Source organism: Euleptes europaea, chromosome 3 (genome assembly GCF_029931775.1).
Source record: "Euleptes europaea isolate rEulEur1 chromosome 3, rEulEur1.hap1, whole genome shotgun sequence".
In the NCBI taxonomy this organism is placed as follows: domain Eukaryota; kingdom Metazoa; phylum Chordata; class Lepidosauria; order Squamata; family Sphaerodactylidae; genus Euleptes; species Euleptes europaea.
Genome location: NC_079314.1, coordinates 17257300 through 17284446, shown reverse-complemented (window position 1 = coordinate 17284446; position 27147 = coordinate 17257300). Strand labels below are relative to the sequence as shown.

Below are 27147 nucleotides of genomic sequence, written 5' to 3'. Positions count from 1 at the left end.
GCTGTGTTTTATTGTCAGGCAGCGATCCCTTTGGGTACAGTATGCAACATATAAAGCAAAGGTATCTTGTAAAATAGTGAAGCAAATAAAAAAATCCAGCAATGCAAATGCAAGCAATCACAGGCAGAGATCAGTATAAACTATGTACAGTCGACGGGGGCTGGGACTTCAGAATTTGTGATCCAGTGTAGCTTTACTGATGGGACACTGTTGATGTCAGCTGGCCCTGAGCATTTTTTCCCTAACAGCAAAAAAAAAAAAAAAAGAGGAAAAAAAGGGGTATTGTACAAAGACCAGTCGCTTGCTCTTTCCTTGAGACTTGGACAAGGAGAAGGTTCTGTGTCCAAATACAGGCCAGAGAAAGTGGTGGACATCTGAAGGTGGATTTCAATTTTAGACTTCATTAGGGATGGATTTTCCCAAGACCTAAAAAAGAGAGGAAAAACCAAGAGAGTTTAGTGGCACGAATATGAAGGAATTCACTGCCTGGCTATAGATCAAATTCCCAGTGGTGTAGGGTGGATGCTGGAATGCTGGGGTATGGTAGGGTGTTCCCTCTCTCTCACAGGACAGGCCTCAGGTTTTGAGGTGCTGCGGATCAATTCATCCTCTTCCTCCCCTCCTGTTGGCCTGCTCCTTTAACTCCCCTGTCTAGGGTTGCCAAGTGCCAGGTGGTGGCGGGCAAACCCCTGCCCATCCACCTGGCTGCCTGTCGACCAGCTGAGGGTTGGCGGGCAACGTGTGCCCGCGCCTGTCCATGGCGCCACGTCACTTCCAGTTTACACCTGGAAGCGCCTCACCACAAGGGGCCGTTTACCACTCAAACTCCCAGTTTGAGTGGTAAAGGCCCCTTGCGATGCGGCACTTCCGGGTGTACACAGGAAGTGACACCATCGTGTCGGCGTGCATGTGTGCGCAATCTCACCTCACCTCCACCCCAAAAGCCTCCCGCATGAGGAGAGGGGGGACCTGGCAAGCCGACCCCTGTCTCTCTGGGCAGTGGTCTCAGGGACAATAGCCAGGCTGACCATTTCCTTTTTGGCTCTTGGCTGATGGATCTTAAATAGCCACCTGCAGCCTCTGGAGTCATAACAGGTGGGTGTTAGGAAAACTGCTTTATGTTTGTCATTCCCACATACCTGGTTGCGTCATCCTTCTGACTCTCCAGTAGCTGAGGACCACTCCAATGTTATTCACGATTGTACCGTTGGGCAGCCGAAGGTCATCTGCACCAATACCATTGAAGTTCCCACATGCTCTTTGTACTTGGTAGGAAAGTGTTCCACTGAGAATGACTGTTGCCTCTCCGTTGCTGCTGAGGAGAACACGGACATCTGTTCTGAACTTCACCGTCATCACTCCCTGGATCAGGCTCACTGACACGTCCTTGGAAAGCTGGGCTGGGAGATGAGCAGGATTCTCATTCACCTGTAACATGCAACACCATCAGGTCACAGAGACACCAAGAACAAGTCCAGATAAGCATACGCAAAGGGGACAGACACAGAAAGAAGGAGGAGGAGGAGAAAGAGTTGGTTTCTATATGCCGACTTTCTCTACCACTTAAGGAAAAATCAAACTGGCTTACAACCCCCTTCCCTTCCCCTCCCCACCACAGACACCCTGTGAGGTAGGTGGGGCTGAGAGAGCCCTAAGAGAACTGTGACTAACCCAAGGTCATCCAGCTGGCTTTTTGTGTAGAAGTGAGGAAACCGACCTGGTTCACGAGATTAGCATCCACTGCTCATGTGGAGGAGCGGGGAATCAAATCCTGAATCTCAAAGTAATCCGTGCTACTGTGGATGGTTGAAGGAGATGGAAACGTGAACACATGAAGCTGCCTTATACTGAATCAGACTCTTAATCCATCAAAGTCAGTATTGTCTACTCAGATTGGCAGTGGATCTCCAGGGTCTCACGCTGAGGTCTTTCACATCACCTATTTGCCTAGTCCTTTTTTACTGGAGATGCAAGGGATTGAACCTGGGACCTTCTGCATGCCAAGCAGAGGCTCTACCACTAAGCCACAGCCCCTCCTGTGGGTAGAGATAGCACATCTGCTAAATGCCCTTCCTTTTTCTAAGATACCATTCACTTCCTACTCCTAAGCCTCTACGTTCACTCCCTGTCATCAGTTTGAAATTTCTGTCCTATATTTCTACGGTTCAGCATCTCTGTGCTTCCCTTTTCTCTAATCACAAGGCCAACATACTTGTTGTACAGTATTTGGAAACCCCATAAAGTAGCCCAATCTCATCAGGTCTCTGAAGCTAAGCAGCATCAGCCATGGTAAATACTTGGAAGGCAGACAACCAAGAAAACCTAGGGTTGCTATGCTGAGGCAGGCAATGGCAAACTACCTCAGTCTCTTGCCATGAAAACCCTATGGGGGTCACCCAAAGTTGGCTATGACTTGACAGCACTTTACACACACACTCATTTACCGAGTTGTGTATGTATGCATACACCCCCCCTCACACACAACACACCCTGAGAAATTTTACTAATAGTTTCTTTACACCAGCGTGGTGTAGTGGTTAAGAGCAGTGGTTTGGAGCAGTGGACTCTGATCTGGAGAACCGGGTTTGATTCCCTACTCCTACACGTGAGCGGCGGAGGCTAATCTGGTGACCTGGATTTGTTTCCCCACTCCTACGCATGAAGCCAGCTGGGTGACCTTGGGCAAGTTACAGCTCTGTTAGAGCTGTCTCAGACCCACCTACTTCACAGGGTGTCTGTTGTGGGGAGGGGAAGGGAAGGTGATTGTGAGCCGGTTTGAGTCTCCCTTAAGCGGTAGAGAAAGTCGGCGTATAAAAACCAACTCTTCTTCTTCTTCTTCGTTATGTTATGTTATGTTATGACCTATGGTTACAATGCTAAATTAGATTCATTCATACTAATCTTTTCAAAGTTCATCCATTACTGCAGCTTTCCCAATGGAACAAATAGTACCCCAAGGGCCATTTTGGGTCAGGAAATGATGTGCGGGATGGGTGGGGGGAAGGATGAAACTTCTTCTCCACCCATGTTACAGTCCGTATCCAAACTGGGTCCTTGTGTCCCATGGGAAATTAATTCCTGGCAGCTGCTTTCTGACTGACATGAATGAAAGTTGGGTGAGGGAAACCCAAGCTTGATTTAGAAAAAAGGTCACATCTAATCTAATAGGCATGCTCCTCTGACTCTAGAGAGAATAGGTATGCATCATGACTAGTATTAATTTTTACTAGTAGCCATGGATACCCCTCTCCTCCATGAACATGTCCACTCGCCTTTTAAAGCCCTACAAGTTAGCAGCCATCACCCCCTCCTGGGCAGGGAGTTCCACAATTTAACTATGCATTGTGTGAAGAAATACTTCCTTTTGTCTGTTTGGAACCTGTCATCCTCCAGCTTCAGCAGATGACCCCACATTCTGGTATTATGAGAGAGGGAGAAAAGCTTCTCCTTGTCCACTCTTTCCAGTTTTATAAGCTGATGCTTTCTTCTTCATCTTACCCAAGCTAAACCCTCCTGGTTCACCCTCACAATAAGGTTCTGGAAGAAGACGATGACGGACTCCACCACAGGAGTGGGGCACGTGGGGCACTTCTGCAATACTGCCACCACCTGGAACCAAGATGCAGATGTGGTGTTGATGAGCGAGGAGATCTCATAGGATCCAATGGAAGGAACTTTTCCAGAGACTCCATCGTAAGTGGTGAAGACATCTCCATGGGCGATGGTGCAGTGACCCTCCTGCCGAATGCAGTCCCATTTGCCGTTGCTCAAGACACAGGACCTTCCAGTGGAACACAGATAGGGGTTGCACACCACCCGCCCTTTACGGTGGCAGATACATTGCTGCTGGCATTCGGCTGTCAACACCATCACTCCCACCTGGGAAACACACAAGGTTATTAGCGCCATTAGTGTGGCTAGGTGGATACTTGGATTTGGTCCCTGCGTTTCAGAGCACACATGTAACATGTATAACCATACATGTTACACTTCTTATACAATAACTATCATTATGATTCAATGGCTTGAATTTGTGAAATCTTTATCGCTGACCTTCAGCACATCAGCCAGGTGGGGTTGGCCTTGCCCCAGGGAATCTGGACATTCTGGATGAATGTGGCTCCAAAATTCATCCAAATTTTGGGCCATCATAACCTTTCAGGGCCCTGACCTGGATAGCCCAGGCTAGCCCAATCTTGTCAGATCTCTGAAGCTAAGTAGGGTTGGCCCTGGTTAGTATTTGGATGGGGGACCACCAAGGAATAGAAGAGTTGGCACAGAGACCAGCAATGGCAAACCACCTTTGAATGTCTCTTGCCTTGAAATCCCTACAGGGTCACCATAAGTCCGTTGCAACTTGGTTTTTTTATACATGGGCACTTTGACTTGCTTTCTCTGCCGGTCTGACTCGGTTTTTCGTTGGGGTTATGCATGAGTTTTCCGTCCCTTAGAGATTACCTTGCGCGCAACCTATGCAAAGTCCGGGTCTTCCCATACTGTTGTAACGTGATTCTTTGATCTCCCCTGAGACCAGCCTGGGTCAAATCATCCCCATTTCCATGCATAAGCCAAAGCTCAGGAGTGGCGGGGTGTGTGTGTGACTTTTTTTTTCATAGGAAGCACTACAGCCAATTACAAAGCAATGTTTTCAAGGGGCGGGGACTCATACGCTTCCAGATTTTTGCTGGTGATTCTGCCCTATTCTGGAAATCCCAGGACTTTCTCCAGGGTAAACAACAACAACATGCATAGCATTTTTAGGATTCGGAACAGAAAAGTGTGGGTCAAGAGAGCCTTGAACTCCGTTAAAACTCCCATGCATAAAAGACCTTGATGCCAAAAAACAAAGCAAAAACAAAAACCCTTGCAGGGCTAATGTGAATCTCAGTTAACCAATGATCTGACTTGCTATAAGGCAGCTTCTTATTAAAAGGAGAGGCCATGGCTTAATGGTAGAGCATCTGATTTGCATGCAGAGGAGTAATCAATCCCCAGCATCTCTAGTTCAAAGGATCAGGTATTCTGTGAAGTAAAACATGTCAGCTTGAGACCCTGGACAGCCACCGGCAGTCAGAATAAGGAATAGACCTTGACCAACCAACCGTCTATCTCAGTATAAGAAGAAGAAGAGTTGGTTTTTATCTGCCGACTTTCTCTACCACTTAAGGAAGAATCAAACCAGCTTACAATCACCTTCCCTTCCTCTCCCCACAACATACATCTTGTGAGGCAGGTGGGGCTGAGAGAGTTCTGAGAGAGCTGTGACTAGCCCAAGGTCATCCAGCTGGCTACATGTGTAAGAGTGGGGAAACAAATCCAGTTCATCAGATTAGCCTCCGCTCCTCATGTGGAGAAGTGGGGAATCAATCCCGGTTCTCCAGATCAGAGGGCACGACTCCAAACTACCACTCTTAACCACTACACCACACTGGCAGCTTCCTGTGTACATGTGTGTTTATTGAAGGGTCATATTATGGGCCTGTATTCCACCTGGATGGCCCAGGCTAGCCTGATCTCGTCAGATCTCAGAAGCTAAGCAGGGTCAGCCCTGGTTAGTACTTGGATGGGAGACCACCAAGGAATACCAGGGTTGCTGTGCAGAGGAAGGCACTGGCAAACCACCTCTGTTAGTCTCTTGCCATGAAAACCCCAAAAAGGGGTCACCATAAGTCGGCTGTGACTTGACAGCCCTTTACACACACACACACACACACACACTCACACACACACACACACATCTCACCTTGGGTTTCTTGTGGTAGCAGCTATTCAACAGGCATCAATGTTACAGTTCTTGTACTTTAAAAAATTAGTTTGGGCATTGCATAACATGCAAGGAAAAGATGTGGGCTTTAACACGTTGACCAGGTCAACGTGAGTGCCTTAGAGGGACATGGTATTTCTATTTTTAAAGTGAGAAAGCAGAATGGGGATAGGTTGGTGAGGGAATTGCCATGTCATCTTCTATTTGCTTCAAAATATTTTTATCCCCACTCAACTATATCTCGTCCTTGCAAAGAAGAAGAGACCTGGTAACTCTGATCTGTGTTGTCCTTGTCTTTCCCATTCATCGGCCTCTAACCAAACACTAACCTAAAATTCATGTCTCTAACCTAACTAAGGAGGGGCTGCTTCTGCCTGCTGACCATCAGCTTGTCAGCAGGCAGCCTGGTTGATTGGTGGGCAATTGCCCACCACAACAGGGCAGTTAACTCTATGAGCTGATCTCCTGAGGTTTTTAAGCAGAGGCTAGATGGCTATCGCCCTGACCTGGATGGCCCAGGCTAGCCTGATCTCGTCAGATCTCAGAAGCTAAGCAGGGTCAGCTCTGATTAGTATTTGGATGGGAGACAACCAAGGAATACCAGGGCTGCTGTGCAGAGGAAGGCACTGGCAAACCACCTCTGTTAGTCTCTTGCCATGAAAACCCCAAAAAGGGGTCGCCATAAGTCGGCTGCGACTTGATGGCACTTTACACACACACACAGATGGCCATCTGTCAGCAATGCTGATTCTATATGACCTTGGGCAGTTCATGGGAGGGAGGGCATCTTGGCCATCTTCTGGACATGGAGTAGGGGTCACTGGGTGTGTGTGGGGGAGGTAGTTGTGAGTTTCCTGCATTGTGCAGGGGGTTGGACTAGATGACCAAGGCGGTCCCTTCCAACTCTTATGATTCTGTGATCTCTGTTGCCTGGAGATCATCTATAATCCCAGGAGATCTCCAGTTGCCTCCTGGAGGTTGGCAACCCTAACTGGAAAGCCAGTGCCAGTCTGAGTTGACAATACTGATCTCGATGGACCAGGGGTCTGCTTCAGTATAAGGCAGCTTCGTGTGTTCATGTGTCCCAGTACCTTTGACATTTGCTTATTACTTGCCTTAAACCATGTGCCATTGTAGAAGCACCGGCACAGGCTCATGGGAACGCAGCGGTACTCAGCCATAAAGTAGCCCTCGTCGCACTGGCAGCCTTCGGCACAGGTTCGAGGGCATTGGGTGATACTGGTTGCTTCTTGGCAGCCTCGGGGGCAAGCTTTGGCACACAGTTCGTAATGGCTGTTGGCTGGGCATTTCATGGCTGCAAAGAAGATGCAGGGAGGTTATTATACAACGAGGAAGAGGAAAAGAAAGAGGAACAGGAGTACCTGTCAGCTATTTCCTATTATTTGTAAGCAACAAAGGAATAATGGGGGGGAGGGGAATTATCTATCTATAACACTTTTTATCTATCTTTAACACTTTTATTAACTTTGCTGTTTCTCCAAGGAACTCAGAGTGGCAAGCATCATTCTCCCGTCCCCGGGTTATTCTCACAAGTCGGAGAGGTAGGTTAGCCTAAAAGTGTGCGACTAGACTAAGCCCCCTTCATGGTTGAGTGGGGATTTGAACCTGGGTTTTTCCCAGTTCTAACCTGACATGCTAACCCAGGGCTCCCCGACTTTTTTTAGCCTGGGGGCACATTTGGAATTTTGACCCGGCAGAGTAGGCAGAAACACAATGGCTGCCATAGAAGGTGGAGCCAGCCACGAAACGATTGCCACAGCCTAACTTCAGTAACACAGTGTAGATCCTGGCGATGGGGTGGCAATTAAATCTCCAATAGTCAACCAGAACCACAGATTTGACCACAGTGGAAATATAAAGGGATGGCGTTATTCAAATTGACATTGCGATCGTGCTACGAACCCAGAAGTAACATCAGTGTGTTGGTGAAGCCCTAATAGTTGGCATTGTGGAGGGAATAAAGGTTGGTATTTACATATGTGGTTAGAATGTCCGAGGGTTAAACTTTTTTGGGAAATGATTTTGAAGGGAATGGAACAGCTTTTTAAAATCAAGATTAATTTGCATAGAGACGTGCTATTTATGGGTGCAGTGGGACAGCAAATAACTGGAAATGCCCAGGAACTTTGTAAAGCTATGATCCTAGCAGCACAAGCTACAATAGCAAAAGGCTGGAAAGAAGCAAACAAATGGACTTTTGAATGTTGGAATGATTATTTATCTGAATATATACAATCAGATATTGTTGCACAATTGGCTAAAGATTCACCGTGGGATAGTAAAATAAGGGAAATAAAGGACAAGTGGTCTCTGTACTTGAATTGGGTAAAATGCGAGGAAGTCAACCCTAATATAACTAAGAAATTTAGAAACTTGTGCTCCTGGTCAAAGATTTTGGTGTGAAAATGTTGGGTGGGTAAAAAAAAAAGTATAACATAATATGGATTTGAATATAATGTATAACCTAATAACATTAATAAAAAAAATCATTGTGTTGGTGTGATGCTCAAGCATTCCACTGAAGCTCTATGGTTTTATCATAAAGTCCTGGCAGAATCCTAGACCATCACATTGACACACTGATGCCACTTCCAGGTTTCTGGTTTCTTCACTATCTCATTGCCCAGGGCCAGGGGGCGGGCAGTCTCCCACTGTAGTCAACAGTCCTGAGCGCAGACTGTTGTTGGCCTGTCCGCTCCCCAGCTGCTTACAAGGGCTAGGACACTCATTGCTCTGTCCCTGTAGTGGGAGACCTAGCCCCCCTAATGGACAACCTTTCCTTGGAAGACTGCTTCGAGGTAGAAGCACTTACGGCAGAATTGCGGTGTCCTCCAGGGGTTGATCGTGATGCCAGCAGCTTGACAAGCGGTGACATAGCTGTGGATGGCACGGCAAAGGATGACACGGTTCCCTTGCGCCTTGCAGAGGTCATGCACACAGTTATTGAAGAAGATGGTGGGGTTGATGGTAGAATAGCACATGCTGAATGGGCCATACGGCGCCTGCAGGATGCCGCACTGGCTGTTGTGCACGTAGCTGGCCTTCCGGCTCTCGTGGCAAGAGCCGCACACCATAGCGCCACAGTCCTGAGTGCAGACTGTCGCCGGCCTGTCCGCTCTCCAGCTGCTCACAAGGGCGAGGACACTCGTTGCTCTGTCCCCAGTGGGCATTGAGAAGTCATCCAGACGTTGGTCGTTGTAGTTGCCGCACAGACCACAGACCTGCCTCTTAAAGGAGTGAGGCACGGTGACGGCGAGATGGTAGAAATGGTCAAAAGAGACGTGCAAGCCGACGTCGGTCTGAAGTATGATGTTGTCACCATGGTAGTACACACGCACCCCACCACTAACCAGACGGAAAGGCACAGAGTGGACAGCATCATCTACCTGCAGTGGTAGGTAGTGAGTAAGAATTAAGTAGGCAGACAGTTCAACATGGCAACAATCTCTCAGAGTTACCCAAGAAGAAGAAGAGTTGGCTTTTATATGCCGATTTTGTCGACCTTTCAAGGGGAATCAGACCAGCTTACAATATCCTTCCCTTCCTCTCCCCACAACAGACATTTTGTGAGGTATGTGGGGCTGAGAGAGTTCGGAGACTGGCCCAAGGTCACCCAACTGGCTTCATGTGTAGGAGTGGGGAAACCAACCCCATTCACCAGATTAGAGTCCACCGCTCATGTGGAGAAGTGGGGAATCGAACCCAGTTCTCCAGATTAGAGTCCACCACTGACTCTCACCACGCTGACTCTCAAGCCAGCCAGCCTCTTATGAAGTTCCACTTCTTGTCTTTGTCTGTTGGCCTGTCTTCTATCTGTTCTTGTTCCATCTATACGACTGTCATATATCCTTTGTCACTCGCCATTCATTCATTTATATCGTGGTTCTTTTCCAAGAAGCTCAGACTGACATACATCGATGGAATTATCCCATTTGAATATATTTACTTTGTTTTCTTCATTTATACACTTCCCCACAATGAGGGCCCCGGAGCAGCTCACATTATTTTCATTTCCACCATCTTACCCTCACAAAAACATGGTGAGGTAAGTTAGGCCGAGAATGTGTGGTTGGCCCAAGATTAGGGTTGCCAGCTCCGGGTTGGGAAATACCTGGATATTTTTGGGATGCAGCCTAAGGAGGGCAGGGTTTGGGGAGGGGAGGGACTTCAGTGCCATAGAGTCTAATTGCCAAAGTGGCCATTTTCTCCAGGTGAACTGACCTCTGTCAGCTGGGGATCAATCATAATAGCAGGAGATCTCCAGCTAGTACCTGGAGATTGGTAAGCCAAAATAGACACCTCTGTGTATAAATGTAGTTACTCCAAATCTAATACCTGGAGGTTGGCGACCCTATCCAAGACCACTCAGCAAGCCTCTGTGGCAGAGCAGGATTTGAATCTGGGTCTCCCAGACCCTATTCCACCTCACTAACCACTACACCATGCTGGCTGTCAAAGTAGTTTAAACTGAAAACACTTAATGACCCCAGAGGGGGTTCAAAACCTGAGCCCTCCCCTAGTCCGAGTCCACTACTAATCTGTACAATACCCGGGTTGGTTCTCTACATATCATCTGCATAAAAATTCCACCGTGACCCACCTATTGGTCACACCAATTCTCACAAATTAACCAACCATTTCCTTCCCTTTATCCCTTACAAGCTCCTTGATCCATTGATCTGGAGCAGCATAATTTTAAGTCTAATGTTTGACGAATATAAGGACTGAAATAAATTTTGCCACTGCCAATGTAGCTTAGGGACCCCTGTCACTTAATAAAAAAGTCGCAGAGGCATCGGCTTTATGTATTAAAAAAAGGAGAGCGATATTGTGATCTAAGATCCTCATAGAAACGACATTCCAAGAGCGCACAAACTAATGAGTCGATAGAGCCAGAAGAGCACGGACAAGCCCTTTCCGAGCATGGTAAATTCAAAATTCTGCCTTGCATAACCATAGAAGGGTTAGTTTTTGATCTCGCTAGAAAGAAGGCTCTAGAGCAGTGGTTCTCAGCCTTTTTCCGACCGTGGCCCCCTTCCGACCTTGTTTCCTTCCTTTGGCACCCCCCGTGTCCTACCTGTAGAAAGGTAGCTATTTGAATGTTTTGTTTGTAAATAGCCAAGGAACGAAGAAGCATAAACAGCCACACAAAATGCACATGTGCAGTTCTTATTGGGAAACTGAAATTTACAAAAAATACCCCACAAAAAGGGAATGGGTGTGTGAAGTGCACACTAATAAACAACAATGTTCACACACAAGGGAGAACAAAGCATCTACCACTGTTTTCTATTTTCTTCACTTCTTTGCTTTCTTTTTTCTTTTCTGTTTTCTTTTCTCGGTCACCTCTCTGTTTTCTTCACTTCTCACTTCCCGCTGTGGCCCCCTAGTCTTGTGCTGTGGCCCCCCATTTATGCAATTTTTACCTGTGGCCCCCTTGGAATATCCTGCCCCCCTGGGGGCCATATGGCCTAGGGTTGCCAGGTGCCCGGTGGTGGCGGGCAACCCCCCGGCCATTTACCCCTCTGCCCGCCGACCAGCTGAGGGTCGGCGGGCAAATGTGCATGTGCGCGTGCACGCATGTGTGCATGCCGCAGCACAGAACTTGGGTGGGACCAAGGAAGTGCAGGAGGACAGCGCAGGTGCAGCAGAGCCCTGCCACAGCCCCCGCAAGTGTTGGGCACCATTATGCAGCGCCGCAGGGAAGGACGGGTGCCGCAGCGGCTTCCCCGCCGCCCGCCAGCCCCAGGATGCTCTCGCCGCCACGCCCAGCCACCCCGCCGCTCAGCTGACTGGCCCAGCACCGCTCCCCACCCGGGCCACCAAATTGGCTCCCCAGGTGAGTGAAGAAGGTCTGCACTTCTGGTTGTAAACCGGAAGTGGTGCACGCGATCCCCGAGCTCTGCCCCCAAAGCCTCCCACCGGAGGAGAGGGGGGACCTGGCAACCCTAATATGGCCCCAGGTTGAGAACCACTGCTTTAGGGAGATGAGCAATTGTCAAGAAATAAGTATAGGCAGGCAAACCACAAGGTGGTGGTATTCCAAAAAACTGAGATGAGCAAACATTCTTGTCCTACCAGCACACAACCACAACCCCCCATGTCAGTCACATGTCTTACCATGATGAAGCCTCTCTTTTCCCGCGTTATGGTGAAGGTGTGTTGATAGACTGTGACAGACACCGACTTGGTGACGGAGACTTTCCCCCTGGACCGCCTCTCGTTCTCCACGTTGACAGCAAAGGATGGCGTGGAGTGCTTGTGCGTGCAACTCCGCGTCAAGACATAAGTGCAGTTGCTCTGGACATCATACGTGAGGCCATCAAAGGTGAGAAAGTGGGGGTCACCAAACACATGGCATGTGCCAGTCTTGGCCATGAGGGAGTGGCATGTCTGCACACCCTCCACGACGCGACACTCCCCGTGAGGACCACAGGAGGAAGGCTGGCACTGCATAATGCCACCTGTGTGGCAAAGGCATTGTTCCTTGCAGAACCCGTTGGGATAGATGGATTCTCCCACACTGTAGTAGAAGCCTTGGTGGATGCAACCACACTGGGAGATGGGGACACACCTGTCGCTGCTCAAAACGAAACCTGTATCACACTCACACCCTTCGTGGCACATAGCGTTACAGACGGTCTGGTCAAAGAGGCTGCGGCATGTCACGGGGCAGTTGCTGGCACAGACTTCGTAATGGCTGTTTGCCGGGCAGTCTGGCCCTGAAAGCAAGAAGAAGAAGTTGGTTTTGATATGCCCATTTTCTCTACCTTTTAAGGAGAATCAAACTGGCTTACAATCTCCTTCCCTTCTCTCCACAACAGACACCTTATGAGGTAGGTGGGGCTGAGGGAGTTCAGAGAGAACCATGACTGGCCCAAGGTCACCCAGCACGCTTCATGTGGAGGAGTGGGGAAACCAATCCAGTTCACTAAACTAGAGTCCTCCATTCATGTGGAGGAGCGGGGAATCGAACCTGGTTCTACCGGTTCGAGTCCACCATTCCTAACTGCTACACCATGCTGACTCTCAGACCAGAGAAGATCAAAGACACGGCTAAGGAAATTTCCAGGTAACCACCCCTTTCCCTCTAAACCCATCCAACATCAAATCTGCCTCAAGGATATGCTGGTCCACCCATAGGATCATTCAACTCCTTCTGGTCCTGATCAGAGAGTCAAATAATTATGTCTCTTTGCAAAATCAGAATAAGGAGAAACCCTTCCCCCCCTTTCTTTTTGCTATTGTTTCTTTGCAGTAATTCTAGTTTAAATTTGTACGCTTTTGTGTGTGGACAGACTTACTGCAGAAGGTGGTGGCTCTCCACTCATTGATCTTGGCACCAGCTGCTTGGCAGGCTGCCGCGTAGGAGGAGATAATGCGACATATAACGTTTTTGTTGTCCCTGTTGGAGCAATAGTCAAAGACGCAGTCTTGGAAGTATAGCGTAGGTGGCACCTTGCCATGGCAATCCCTGAAGGGACCATTCTTATCTAATAGGACCCCACATTCCTTGCCCTTCCTCTGGGTGAGCTCCACTTGCCCCATTTCTATGCATTCCTTCTTTTCCACCTCCATGCAGCCTGGGATGTCCCGAACCTTCCAGGTTCTGCCAAAGTCTCTTGGAATAGGTAGCGACACTCCTCTCCGGTTCTGCATGTCGTCGTTCGGATTCCCGTTGAAGTTGCCACACAAGCCGCACAAATGACCCGCGTAAGTTCCTGGCACTGTGAGACGGACGTTGTTCCTCCAATCAAACATCACGGTAACGCCAAAATCGGTGTGGATGACAATATCCCAGCCTTGGCGGTAAAGGGAGACTTTGCTGTGTTCGATGTTGTACGGCAGATTGATCAACAAGCTATTCAGCTGGAGAAGCGCAGGAGAGAGAAAGAAGAACTTAGAAACTTTGGTCGTTTATGCTTGGGCACTTGGACTCACATTCGCCCCCTGTCTGACTCGGTTGTTCCTTGAAGTTATGCCTGAGTTTTCCGTCCATTAGAAATGACCTTGCTGCCAGCCCTCACAAATCCCGGGACTTCCTGTCCCTTTGTTAACCTGATTCTTCCCTCTCCCCTGAGCTCAGCATGGGTGAAATCCCCATGCATGAGGCAAAGCATGTGAAATGCAAGCTTGGTTTCTCTCATAGCCAATCACAAAGCAGAGTGTAAAGAGGCGGGGATTCAAATACTTCCTGCTTCCTCAGAGCTCTTTCTGAGCAGAAGAAGGGCTTTTTAAAACCAATGCTTGGATTTCTCCCCCCCCTTCCTTTCAGATTTCTCCATTTGTTTTTTGTTCTTAAAATGCTTTTTTATGCGGCAATTGGTTTTTTTTGGGGGGGGGTGTGGGATTTTCTCTCACAGTCAGCACTGCGAAGCAAGCCAATTGCAAAGCGGCTGATAGAGATCAGTCCCCCTGGAGAAAATGGCCACTCTGGCCATTGGACTGTATGGCACTGAAGTCCATCCCCTCCCCAAACCCTGGGACCTCCTCAGGCCCAGCCCCCAAAACCTCCCGCTGGTGGCAAAGAGAGATCTGGCAACCCCACAATCAGTGCAGTCCTTTCCTAGCTCAGTGCCACCTTCCCTTTATCCATGTGGTGTTCTAGCAGCTGCCTGCTGACCCCTGTTCTTGGGCCCATGGCTGTTTTTTGACGATGCAGTGGGCTGGAGTGGACCCCACACTCCTGAGGGCATCCTGGTGTCAATACTGTGTCCTTTTCCAATTGGGCCGTTTCAAGTGCTCTCACACAGCCTGGGCCCCTGCAGGGCACCCCGGGTGGGCACGCCCAACTTATCTCTGCAAGCTCAAGTCAACTAGGGATGCCAGATCTGGGTAGGGAAATCCCTGGAGATTTGGGGGCAGTATCTGGGGAGGGACTTGTGTTTCTCCTGGGTTCTGTGTCATACCCTAGAGCAGTGGCGGACCTACATTTTTGGGGCCCTGAAGCTTGAACTGTTATGGGGGCCCCTTCGCAACCAGCAACAGTAGAGCAACATCCACCAAGGTCCAAAGGGCCTTGCTGCCCTTGCAAGGACCTCAAGGCCCAAATGGCGGAGAACAGGAGGGTGGGGTGGAGTCCTTGAAAATCGGCCATACAGTGACGAAATAAAACTACAGAACTATTAAGCTGTGCATCAGTGAAGGATTTGAGGATCCAGCTGCCAAAATGTAGGCTATGAATAGATTCTGGTGAGCTCAGAGAGCCCATACAGCTAGGGGTTTGGGCGCTGCAAGCCCCCTAGAAAATGTTGACATTTGACCAATTACAGGGACATTTTGAAGCCACATGAAATGGGCATTAGAGCATATTCTAAGGTCAATATTAAGTACTTCAACCTGTTGGCTTATGATTCTATCACTAAAAAAACTCCATCGATTTTGTTTAGAAATTCACTTATTTAAAAAAAAAGTTGCTTCAGGGGGCCCCTCCGGGATTAGGGGCCCTGAAGCTTAAGCTTCATTAGTTTCACAGTAGATCTGCCTCTGCCCTAGAGTCTGCCCTCCAAAGCTGCCATTTTCTCCAGGAGAACTTATCTCTGTCGTCTAAATACCAGCTACAATTCTGGGAGAACTAGTTGTGGCCCTCACCTGGAAGCTGGCAACCCCAGGCAAGGACAGAAGATGCAGCATGGATCCAATTTTTTTTTTAAATTGAGCATAGTACTATCAGATTTACTAGTAAAATATAAAGACTTGCTTAAATATGCCACAACAGCAGCGAGAGTTGTTCTTGCAAGGAGATGGAAGCAAAAGACTCTACCAGAAGTAGTTGAATGGAAAGAAAAGATGTTGGAATATGCAAATATGGCTAAAATGACTTACTTGATGAATTTAGATGATTTGCAAAATGTTGAGCAATTTAATGAGAAATGGTCACCATGGTATATGTATACGTCTTCAAATATTTAAATCTAGCTTAATCTTTCTCCTTTTTGTGTGAGTAGATGTTCTTTTCATGTATAAATATATTTGGTTTATCATAACAATGACTACCTTTAGAGAAATTGACCATGGTTTATCTTTAATGCTGTTTCATTCTTGACTCTCTCCTTTTTTCTTCATCTCTCATGTTAGTGGCTGTCTATTATGTGTAAGAATATTTCCAATTGCTTCTTTATCGAGTAAAAATAGGATAGAAACCAATATTTTGAATCAATTGTAGCAAGTATAATCTTTGTATTACGTATGTATATTATTGATTGAGATAACATCGTTTGTTGCAAACGGATGCAAACCTTCGCCCCTTCCCTTTTTTTCCTTTCTGTATTCCTTAAAAAACAATAAAAACTTTTTTTTAAAAAAAGGGCAGAAGATGCTATGGTGCACTCACCAAGACTTTGTTGTGGTCGACTATGATAATCACCCCATAGACGTTGACTTCGATGACCTTGGTGGCAGAGGGATCTCCGGGGCCCTCCAGCCCAGGTTTCACAAGGACTTGGAAGTGAGTGAGGTTTGTCCTCCTGTGGCAGAGTTCGGCCAGGCGATAAACGCACGTCCCGTAGAAGTCATAGTGCAACCCATCAAAGGTTAAATAATGCAACTGGCCCAGGGTAGAGCAGGTGCTGTAATTCATGGGGTAGCAGCCCCTGATGCCGTTGTCCACACCGCACATGGACCTCTCCCCACACTGGGACCCCTGGCAGATCACTCCCCTGTCCTGCGGCCTACACAAGCAAAGTCTACGACAATACTGGTCATCCCAGAACTGCTCATTGGGGGCGTAGAGCTGACCCCTATGGATGCAGCCGCACCGGTCTCTAGGAATGCACCGGCCACTATCCAGCACATAGCCTGGGTTGCACTCGCAAGCCTCCATGCAAGGTAGGAGGCACTTCTTCGGAGCATCAAGGTTGTTGCAGGTGGCAGGGCACGCTGAACCGCAGGCCATGTACCGGCTGTTCTCAGGACAAGAGAGGGCTGTAAAAGGGAAGGAAGAAGAGGGTCAACAGATGCACAAGAGTTCACCTTTGCTTTAGCCCAAAGCTTTCTTTGCTCAGAAGATCTAAGGCAAAAAACAGAAACTCCAGTGCCAGAAACCTGTCCTAAAGATCAGCCCACGGCTGAACAGGGTACAAGGCGTGTTATGCTGAAGACAGCAACTCAGAATCCACCAACAAAGAACTGTCTTTTTACCTATAAACACACAGCATTTCTTCCGATACTAAAGCAACGGCCCTATGAGGAGTGGTTAAAACACTTAGGGCTGTTTAGCTTGGAAAGAAGGCGGTTAAAGGGAGTCATAGTTAAATTGTGGAACTCCCTGCCCCAGGATGTGGTGATGGCTGCCAACTTGGAAGTCAGGAGAGTGGACATGTTCATGGAGGAGTGGGCGATTCATGGCTACTAGTCAAAATGGATACTATTCTCTCCAGGAGCAGAGGAGCATGCCGAATATATTAGGTGTTGTGAAACACAGGCAGGATGGTGCTGCTGCGTCTTTTCTGTGGGCTTCCTAGAAGCACCTGGTTAGCCACTGTGTGAATAGACTGCTGGACTTGATGGGACTTGGTCTGATCCTGCATGGCCTTTCTTATGTTCTTATGATACCTGTATCATTCGATGGTGCACCTATGCTACAAATTTAAACCATGTCCAATCTGGTTTCGCTGTTGTGGCTTCCCTCAAAGCATAGTGGGAATTAACATATGAAGAGGGTACTTTGATTGAGGTCCACAGGAATTTGCATTTCCGATAGATCCTTGAGACAAAAGCTTTTTATGAAGGGATGTTTCCCCTTGGTCACCCCCTCTGACTGCTTCAGGGCTTCCTTTTGATTATGCTTGCCTTTCCCCTCAGTCCGCAAGACCTGAGCAAGGCTGTTAATGATGGAACATTTTGGGGGACATTAATTCATAGGGTTTCTGTGAGTTGGAAGAGACTTGATGGGACAACACACAACATGAAATGCTGTAACATACCTTTGCCTGTTAGTTCAATGGCAACAAAGCCACACGCATACCCAGATGTTAGCACTTAGTGCCTCTTCCAGATATGAATCCTTCCTGGGTCAAATATTGCATGCATCTACTCAAAGGATGGGATCAGTGCACCTCCCCTTCTCTTAATGTTTTCTGTACATCTGTCCATGTCTCACTATCAATTTTTAGCTGTATCTGTTTTCTTATATCCCGAACCCCTCCCCTCCCCAGGAAACCAAACTACTATTTTTCCTCTTCTGAGAACTGAAACATTTTTGTCACCTATTTCTTTACCGTATCTCCAGTCATCTGCTTTCATGCTCTCATTTCTCTATTTCTAAACAACATTCAGGCCCATCATCTGCTCACTTAGAATCATAGAGTTGGAAAGGGTCAAAGAGGTCATCTAGACCAACCCCCTGCTTAATGCAGGATCAGCCTAGAGCACCCCTGACAGGTGTTTGTCCAGCCTCTGCTTAAAGATTGCCAGTGAGGGGGAGCTCACCATCTCCCAGGAAGCTGATTCCATTGTCAAACAACTTTTACTGTAACCCCCCAATATCCCCCCCTTTCCGCCCACAATTTGAACCCATTATTGCGAGTCCTATCCTCTGCTGCCAACAGGAACAGCTCCCTGCCTTCCTCTAAGTGACAGCCTTTCAAATATTTCAAGAGAGCAATAAGAACATAAGAACATAAGAAAGGCCCTGCTGGATCAAACCAAGGCCCATCAAGTCCAGCAGTCTGTTTACACAGTGGCCAACCAGGTGTCTCTAGGAAGCCCACAGACAAGACGACTGCAGCAGCAGCATCCTGCCTGTGTTCCACAGCACCTAATATAATAGCCATGCTCCTCTGATACTAGAGAGAATAGGTATGCAGCATGACTAATATCCATTCTAACTAATAGCCATGAATACCCCTTTCCTCCATGAATATGTCCACTCCCCTCTTAAAGCCCTCCAAGCTGGCAGCCATCACCACATCCTGGGGCAGGGAGTCCCACAATTTAACTATGCGTTGTGTGAAAAAATACTTCCTTTTATCTGTTTTGAATCTCTCACCCTCCAGCTTCAGCAGATGACCCCAGCCTTCTAGTATTATAGGAGAGGGAGAAAAACATGTCCCCTCTCAGCCTCCTCTTCTCCAGACTAAACATTCCCAAGTCCCTCAGCCTTTCCTCATAGGACTTGGTCTCCAGAACTCAATCTCCTCTTGCCCCCTGAAACAGAGGATTACTAGCACCATCCCTCTTGCCATACATCTCCTCTACTTACGGCAGCCAGCCTCTTTCCTCCAGTCCAATATTGCTGCTCCTTCTCTTCGGCAGGCATCGGCGTAAGTCTTTAACGCTCCGCATAAGATCTGCTTGTAGCCATCGAAAGCACACAAGTCACTCACACAGTTATCCACGTAAGGTTTGTAACCGAGCACGGAATGGCAGGGGTGGAAAGGACCCTCCTTGTGTTTCGCCATCAGTCCGCAAGAGCCCTCCACGCTGTACCTGGCGATCAGCGCCGGGGAGCAGTGCCAGCATTTGCCGTGGCATCCATGGCTGCAGGTCCCTTTCCCGTCCTCCACCTTCCAGCTCTTGCCGAAGTTAATGGCATCAGTGGCCAAGCCGCCAGAAGACGTCACAGAGTCGTCGTTGGGGTCTCCGTTGTAGTTGCCGCAGAGGCCGCAGACGTGGCCCCGGAAGGACGCAGTAGCCTTAACCACAAGATAATAATTCCAGTCGTAGTAAAGGGTCAGGCCAAAGTCTGTCTCCATGACCAGTTGGCCACCCCGGTGGTGAAGAGAAATCTTCCCGTCATGCAAAGTGATGGGCAGACGTGAGCGCACCTGGTTGACCTGGAAGTGGCAGAGAGCAGAATTATACTGATTGTTTTTGGTTACGGTTACAGACTCTGCCAGTGTTTATACCCAGTATTCAAAATCATCAAGTGGTTTTAAATTTCTAAAATATTCAAGACAAAAGATTGGGTCCAGTGAACTTTTTATGCTCAACCTCACTCAATCGCCCCCTATAGACCACAGCCCCTCTCACTCCTGACCTGGTCCCATGATCCCCAGCATTTCCTTTTTCGTGGTTAGAGGAAAGCCCCTTTCCAGCAATGGAAAAACCTATTGGATCCAACCCAAATATTTTAGCGCCAATTCTGACCAATAAAAGCAGAATTACTTGTGATTTGGGGAGAGGCTGTGGCTCAGTGGGAGAGCATCAGCTTTGCGTGCAGAAGGTCCCATGTTCAATCCCCAGCAACTCTAATTAAAAGGGCCAGGCAATAGGCAATGGGAAAGACCTCTGCCTAAGACCCTGGAGGACTATTGCCAGTCTGAATAGACAATACTGACCTTGATGGACCAGTGGTCTGATTCAGCATAGGGCAGATTAATGTGTTCATGTGTCCATGTGATTTTTGTGGTTGGCCTCTAGCTGACAGGAAAACAACGCCTGTCCTTAAAAGATGGACCCAACCAAACTTCACTGGCTTAAAAACCCTGGTTCACATAGAAAGCTGCATCTTGTATGTTCTTGGTTGCTTTAACCCCTTCTTGATAGTTCTTGGAGTAGTATTGACTTGGGACAGTGAAGTGTTTTTGCAGGAAGACGATTAAACTACAAATTAAACTACAAAAAGATGATTAACTACAAATCAGGAGTTTGTACCTGAGAAATAACGAGAATCAACAGAACTAAGAAAGTTGGTTTCAGAAAAATAACAGATTTTGAGAAATGGAGACAGTCGAGGAGGCCCAAAGGCAGAATAAAAACGGGGGGGGGGGGAGTTGAACAAAGATTACAAAAAGAATAAAGTTGGGAAAAAGACGAGAAGAAAAAGAAGGAGGAGGAGTTGGTTTTTATATGCCGACTTTCTTTACCACTTAGGGAAGAATCAAACCGGCTTACAATTGCCTTCCCTTCCCCTCCCCACAACAGGTCACCAGCTAGCTTCATGTGTAGGAGTGGGGAAACAAATCCAGTTCACCAGATTAGCCTCCGCCGCTCCTGTGGAAAAGTAGGGAATCAAACCCGGTTCTCCAGATCAGACTCCACCGCTCCAAACCACTACTGTTAACCACTACACCACGCTGGTTCTCTTTTGTTGGTGTTGTTCAGCATACAGTCATACTCGCCCCCAAAAATGGGCACAGCAAGAAAGACGCTCTACTAATCCTAAAATGATGTGGAAGGTAGGTTTTGTGTGCCAATTCCTGACGAAAATTGAGTAAGAGTAAGCCTTGCACGCCTCTTTGTCTCCAGGCAGAAGGTGATAACCAGGAAGTTGCAAAGATCCTACCAGCGATACTGAATAAAACAGAACAAAGATGGGATCTTACTCTGACGAGTCCATATTCATACTTGACCATGGTGACGTTGAAGCTGTAGACAGTGACGGTGACCTGGCTGAAGAAAGAGAACGGGGTGCTGCTGCTCTTCTCGCTCTCTGTGAAAACATGGAAGAACGGGAGCTTGGACTTCGGCTGGCATGTCTTGACCATGGTGTAGGCACAGGTACCGTGGAAATCGTAGTTGCGTCCATCAAAAGTGTGGTAGTGTGTCTGGCCAGAGGCCCAGCAAGCAGACTGGGTAGGGGAAACAGGAACACACTTGGGTAAACCATCCTTGACTACACAGGTCATTCCTGTGCTGCAGTGAATTGTGTGGCATGTTTGGGCAGCTTCCACACATTTGGGCCAACCATCGATGACCTGACATACAGTTCCCTGTTTACAATGTGTACTGCTGCAGGATCCTGATACGTGAACACACTGGGGCCTGCCATCCACAGTGTTACAGACGGTCCCCTCTTTACAGTGGAGTTTGGCACAGGACTGTGGAATGGGGAGGCATCTAGGGATCCCATCAATAACGTAACATATAGTCCCTGCATTGCAAGGATGATTGGCACAGGACTGTGGGAAAGGAACACATTTGGGCAACCCATCAACTACCTGACAGACGGTCCCCACAGTGCAGTGATAATTAGCACAGGGTTGTGGGATGGGAAGGCATTTTGGTAACCCATCAACAACATGACATATGGCCCCTAAATCGCAGGGTTGATTGGCACATGATTGTGGAATGGGAACACATTTGGGTTTCCCATTGACAACATGACATGAGGCCCCCCAATCACAAGGATGATTGGCACAGGATTTTGGGATGTGAACACATGTGGGGAACCCATCAACAACATGACATACAGTCCCCACATCACAGTGATGATTGCCACAGGATTGTGGGATGGGAATACACTGGGCCACCCCATCAACAAAATGACATATGGTCCCCATATCACAGTGATGATTGTCACAGGATTGTGGAATGGGAACGCATTTGGCCAACCCATCAACAACATGACATACAGTTCCCTCATTGCAGTGAAGATTGGCACAGGATTGTGGGATGTGAACACATTTGGGGAACTCATCAACAACATGACATTCAGTCCCCACATGGCAGTGATGATTGGCACAAGATTGCGGGGTGTGAATACATTTGGGGAACCCATCAACAACTTGACATACGGTTCCCACATGGCAGTGATGATTGGCACAGGATTGTGGGGTGTGAACACATTTGGGGAAACCATCAACAACATGACATTCAGTTCCCATATCACAGTGATGATTGGCACAGGCTTGTGGTGTGCGAACACATTTGGGGAACCCATCAACAATATGACATTCAGTACCCACATGGCAGTGATGATTGGCACAGGATTGTGGGGTGTGAACACATTTGGGGAACCCATCAACAACTTGACATATGGTTCCCACATGGCAGTGATGAGTGGCACAGGATTGTGGGGTGTGCACACATTTGGGGAACCCATCAACAACTTGACATATGGTTCCCACATGGCAGTGATGAGTGGCACAGGATTGTGGGGTGTGAACACATTTGGGGAACCCATCAACAATCTGACATTCAGTCCCCACATGGCAGTGATGATTGGCACAGGATTGTGGGGAGTGAACACATTTGGGGAACCCATCAACAACTTGACATATGGTTCCCACATGGCAGTGATGAGTGGCACAGGATTGTGGGGTGTGAACACATTTGGGGAACCCATCAACAACTTGACATATGGTTCCCACATGGCAGTGATGAGTGGCACAGGATTGTGGGGTGTGAACACATTTGGGGAACCCATCAACAACATGACATTCAGTCCCCACCTGGCAGTGATGATTGGCACAGGATTGTGGGATGGGAACACATTTGGGGAACCCATCAACAACTTGACATATGGTCCCCACATGGCAGTGATGATTGTCACAGGATTGTGGGGTGCGGACACATTTTGGGAACCCATCAACAACTTGACATATAGTCCCCACCTGGCAGTGATGATTGGAACAGGATTGTGGGGTGCGAACACATTTGGGGAACCCATCAACAACATGACATTCAGTCCCTACATGGCAGTGATGACTGGCACAGGATTGTGGGGTGTGAACACATTTGGGGAACCCATCAACAACATGACATTCAGTCCCCACATGGCAGTGATGATTGGCACAGGATTGTGGGGTGTGAACACATTTGGGGAACCCATCAACAACTTGACATATGGTTCCCACATGGCAGTGATGCGTGTCACAGGATCGTGGGGTGTGAACACATTTGGGGAACCCATCAACAATATGACATTCAGTTCCCACATCACAGCGATGATTGGCACAAGATTGTGGGGTGCGAACACATTTGGGGAACCCATCAACAACATGACATTCAGTCCCCACTTCACAGTGATGATTGGCACAGGATTGTGGGGTGCGAACACATTTGGGGGACCCATCAACAACTTGACATATGGTCCCTATATGGCAGTGATGATCGTCACAGGATTGTGGGGTACGAACACATTTGGGGAACCCATCAACGACTTGACATGTGGTTCCCACCTTGCATTGGTATTTGTCACAAGACGGTGTGATGGGAACACATTTGGCCCAGCTATCAACCATTTCACACACAGTGCCAGCTTTGCATTGGTATTTGTCACATGATGTGCTGGTGGGAACACATTTGGGCCAACTATCGATCATTTGGCAAACAGTCCCTTCTTGACATCTCACGTTGTCGCAAGAAGTTGGGATGGGAACACATTTGGGCCAATTGTCAACAACTCTGCAAACAGTTCCTCCTCTGCAGCGGTATTTGTCACAAGACGGTGGGACGGGAACACATTTGGGCCAGCCATCGGTGATCGTACAAACGGTTTCTGGTTGGCACTGGACTTTATCACAGGAAGGTAGCATGGGGATGCATTTGGGGAACCCATCCACAGTATGACATACAGTCCCCACTTTGCAGCTGACTTGGTCACAAGACAGTGGGGTAGGAACACATCTGGCCTGTCCATCTACAGCTTCACACAGGGTCCCTGACTTGCACTGTCTTTCACCACAGGATGGTACAGGGGTAGCCGGCACACAGTTTGGCCAGCCGTCAATCATCTTGCAAATGCTTCCTGACTGGCATTCAACCCTGTTGCAAGAAGGTAGGATAGATACGCAAGTGGGTACGCTATCAACTAACTCGCACATCGTTCCCAGTCTGCAGTGAATTTTTTCACAGGATGTTGGGATGGTTAGACATCTGGGCAAGTCATTTTCCATCTTGCATGTCTCCCCAACAGCACATTTTATATCACGACAAGATGAAGGTCCTGAGACACACTTTGGATGTCCACCGACTATCTTACACGTGGTTCCTTTTGCACACAGAAGGACATTGCAGGATGCTGGTGATGGGACACATTTTGGCTGGCCTCGAACCATCTCACACACAGTTCCGTCGTGGCATGAGACTTTATCACAGGAAGGCCGGATGGGCGCGCACACAGGCCACCCGTTCACAGAGCTGCACACAGTCCCTGGGTGGCATCTGATGTTTTGGCAGGACGGCACTGGGATACATTGAGGGACGTTGTTGGTCATTGTGCAGATGGTGCTTTCTTTGCAGCGAGTGTTGGCGCATGACGGCGGTGCTGCTACGCATCTCGGAAAGCCATCCAGCAGTTCACATCTCGTCCCAGCTGGGCATCTGATGTGATGACAAGACTGTGCAGAAGGGATACACCTGGGGACGCCCTGGGCTACCTCACACGCAGTCCCCGCTGGGCATTGGTTGGAGTGACAAGTCTGAGATTCCGCGACACACTGTGGCTGTTCTTGCCTAACGATGCAGATGGTTCCCTTTTCACAACGCATTCCACTGCAGAGGCTGGATTGAGGGCTCAGTGGGGGCAGAGCAGCTAGAAAACAGAAGCACAGTTTGGATAAACAGGAGAGTCCGGTACAAAAATACCACAGGAAGTCATGAAGGTGGAAGGCTGTGAGAAATTTCTGTGTTCCATAGGGACCCGTACCTGTGTAATTGGCAGTAGGGCTGTGCAAAAAAAAAAAAAAAAAAAAAAAGCTTTTCTGGTAAATTTTGGGTTCGGGTTTATTGAACCCAATTTTTTTTTTGTGGGGGGGAATCCGGTAAATGGGTATTTTGGCTTTATTTCTGGGTTTCCCAAAAACATTTGGGTCCAATATAGTATATATGCCCTGACCTGGACAGCCCAGGCTAGCCTGATCTCGTCAGATCTCAGAAGCTAAGCATCGAATCCTTGCATGAGCCCCAAAGTTCGGTAAAGTTTGGGACAGGGGGTTCAATTTTATGGGGTCCAGAAGGGCTTGCCCCCTCCTCCATAAAAAAACATGGTAAACTTTACCATGCTTTTGTATGGAGGAGGGGATCAACCCCTTCGAGGCCCATAAAATTAGACCCCCTGTCCCAAACTTTGGGGCTCATGCAAGGAGAGTCCCTTGCAGTTACACTGCAAATTTGGTGTCTCTATCTCAAAAAGTGCCCCACGAAGCTCATTAAAAAATCCCATAGGGAAAAGTCTGGGGAAAGCCGAAAAAAGCTGAATACCTGTTCGGCTTTTTCGATAATCGGCTATCCGGCTTAGGCTTGATTCCCAGTTTTAATATTCGACTTAAATTAAACCTGAAAATAGGTGCAAAACCCTTTTCCAGTTATATTTTCAGTCTGGGTTTACCGATATGCCCAGCTCTAATCGGCAGCTATGGACTCTAATCAACACATAATTGAATTTTAGCCATGCTTCCCCAACGTGGTCCTCATGAGAACCATGTTGCCCCTCAATACCTTTCCTGGAGCCCACCAACCGTTTTCTTGCCCAATAGGTCGTCTGATTGGTCACTAGAGATCTGATAGGCTGTGCAGATTTAAATAATGTTATTTTGATAGCAGATGTTGGTTTTATTCTCCCGCTCACTTCTCTTTCTCAGTGTATTTTTTAAAAAATATACCCCTCTTTTCCTTGCATATAAAAACCAACTCTTTTTCTTCTTCTGGAACTCAGCAAGGATTCGATGCCATAGAGTCCCTCCTCTGAAGTTACCATTTCCTCCAGGGGAGCGGATACCTTTGGTATGGAGATCAGTTGTATTTTGGGAGAACTCCAGCCCCCCACCCCCGGAGGATGGCAATCCTATCGTTGCCTCTTCAACTGTCCCAGCCCTCTTTAAAGATAGAACAGCAAGTGCACACAGACTCTTTCCAGACGACTTACGCCTGAGAGCATCTGGCTGCCATATTGGTTGCTCTTGCAACAGGCATCCAGAAAGGGCAGCTGAACTCTTGGGAGAAGAAGGGATCTCGCGAGAGTTCAGGAACTGGTATAGCATACCATGCTATTTTTAAAGAGGTCTGCAGGAGAGTAGAGGTGGAGAGGATTGTCTCCTCTGGGTCCCTGGGACAGCAGTGGAAGGCTGTCAATGGGAGGACATTACCTCCCAGATCTGCTGCCTGAAACGATTACCTCAGACCACCTCATTACAGAACCACTCCTGATTAAATCAGTGCTAAAGGTGACTGTACTTACCACATGGAAGAGTGAACCAGGCCCACAGAAGTAACATGTTGACAGTCCTGTCTGGAAAGCAAAGAAAGAACGACAAAATATATCAGAATATCAGAGTGAATTGCACATACCAGACGGTGCATTCTCCTGGATTGAATAGAGATCTGAGATTCCTGTCTCGTTTCCAAATGCTAATTTCTCCATGCCAACTACCCCTCTGCATATCACACCTAATCCAATCACACCCACTAAAGCTATTTACTTGCTTGTGACATTTCCATTGCCATTGTGTGTCTAATTCACTCTTCTCTACTGAAGGAAAGATGGACACACATTCTAGCTGTATATGAAGAAGTGAGCGGTGGCTCATGAAAGCTCACACCCCTACCAGAAATTTTGTTCAACTTTAAGGTGCTACTAGACTCGTGCTCTTTTCTACTGCACGTACTACTGTGTGGGTGTTCCTGGTGGTCGGTTCCTTTGTGTGAGGAAGAATCCTTGACCACAGTTTAGTTTTAGAGCATCACAGAACATGCCCCAT

At 47.9% G+C, this 27147-nt stretch overlaps 1 protein-coding gene across 1 annotated transcript; it reads right to left on the bottom strand.

Moving 5' to 3' along the window:
- Positions 1-403: 403 nt before the first annotated feature.
- Positions 404-26664, bottom strand: LOC130474707 (IgGFc-binding protein-like). Its single transcript, XM_056846404.1, has 13 exons — positions 26628-26664; positions 24122-24983; positions 23386-24040; positions 21052-23061; positions 18987-19560; positions 16119-16708; positions 13090-13654; positions 11906-12507; positions 8598-9171; positions 6880-7079; positions 3499-3879; positions 1140-1428; positions 404-426 (listed from the first exon to the last, which is right to left on the bottom strand). Exons 1-13 carry the CDS (start codon positions 26662-26664, stop codon positions 404-406), a joined length of 7362 nt encoding a protein of 2453 aa, XP_056702382.1.
- Positions 26665-27147: the final 483 nt, after the last annotated feature.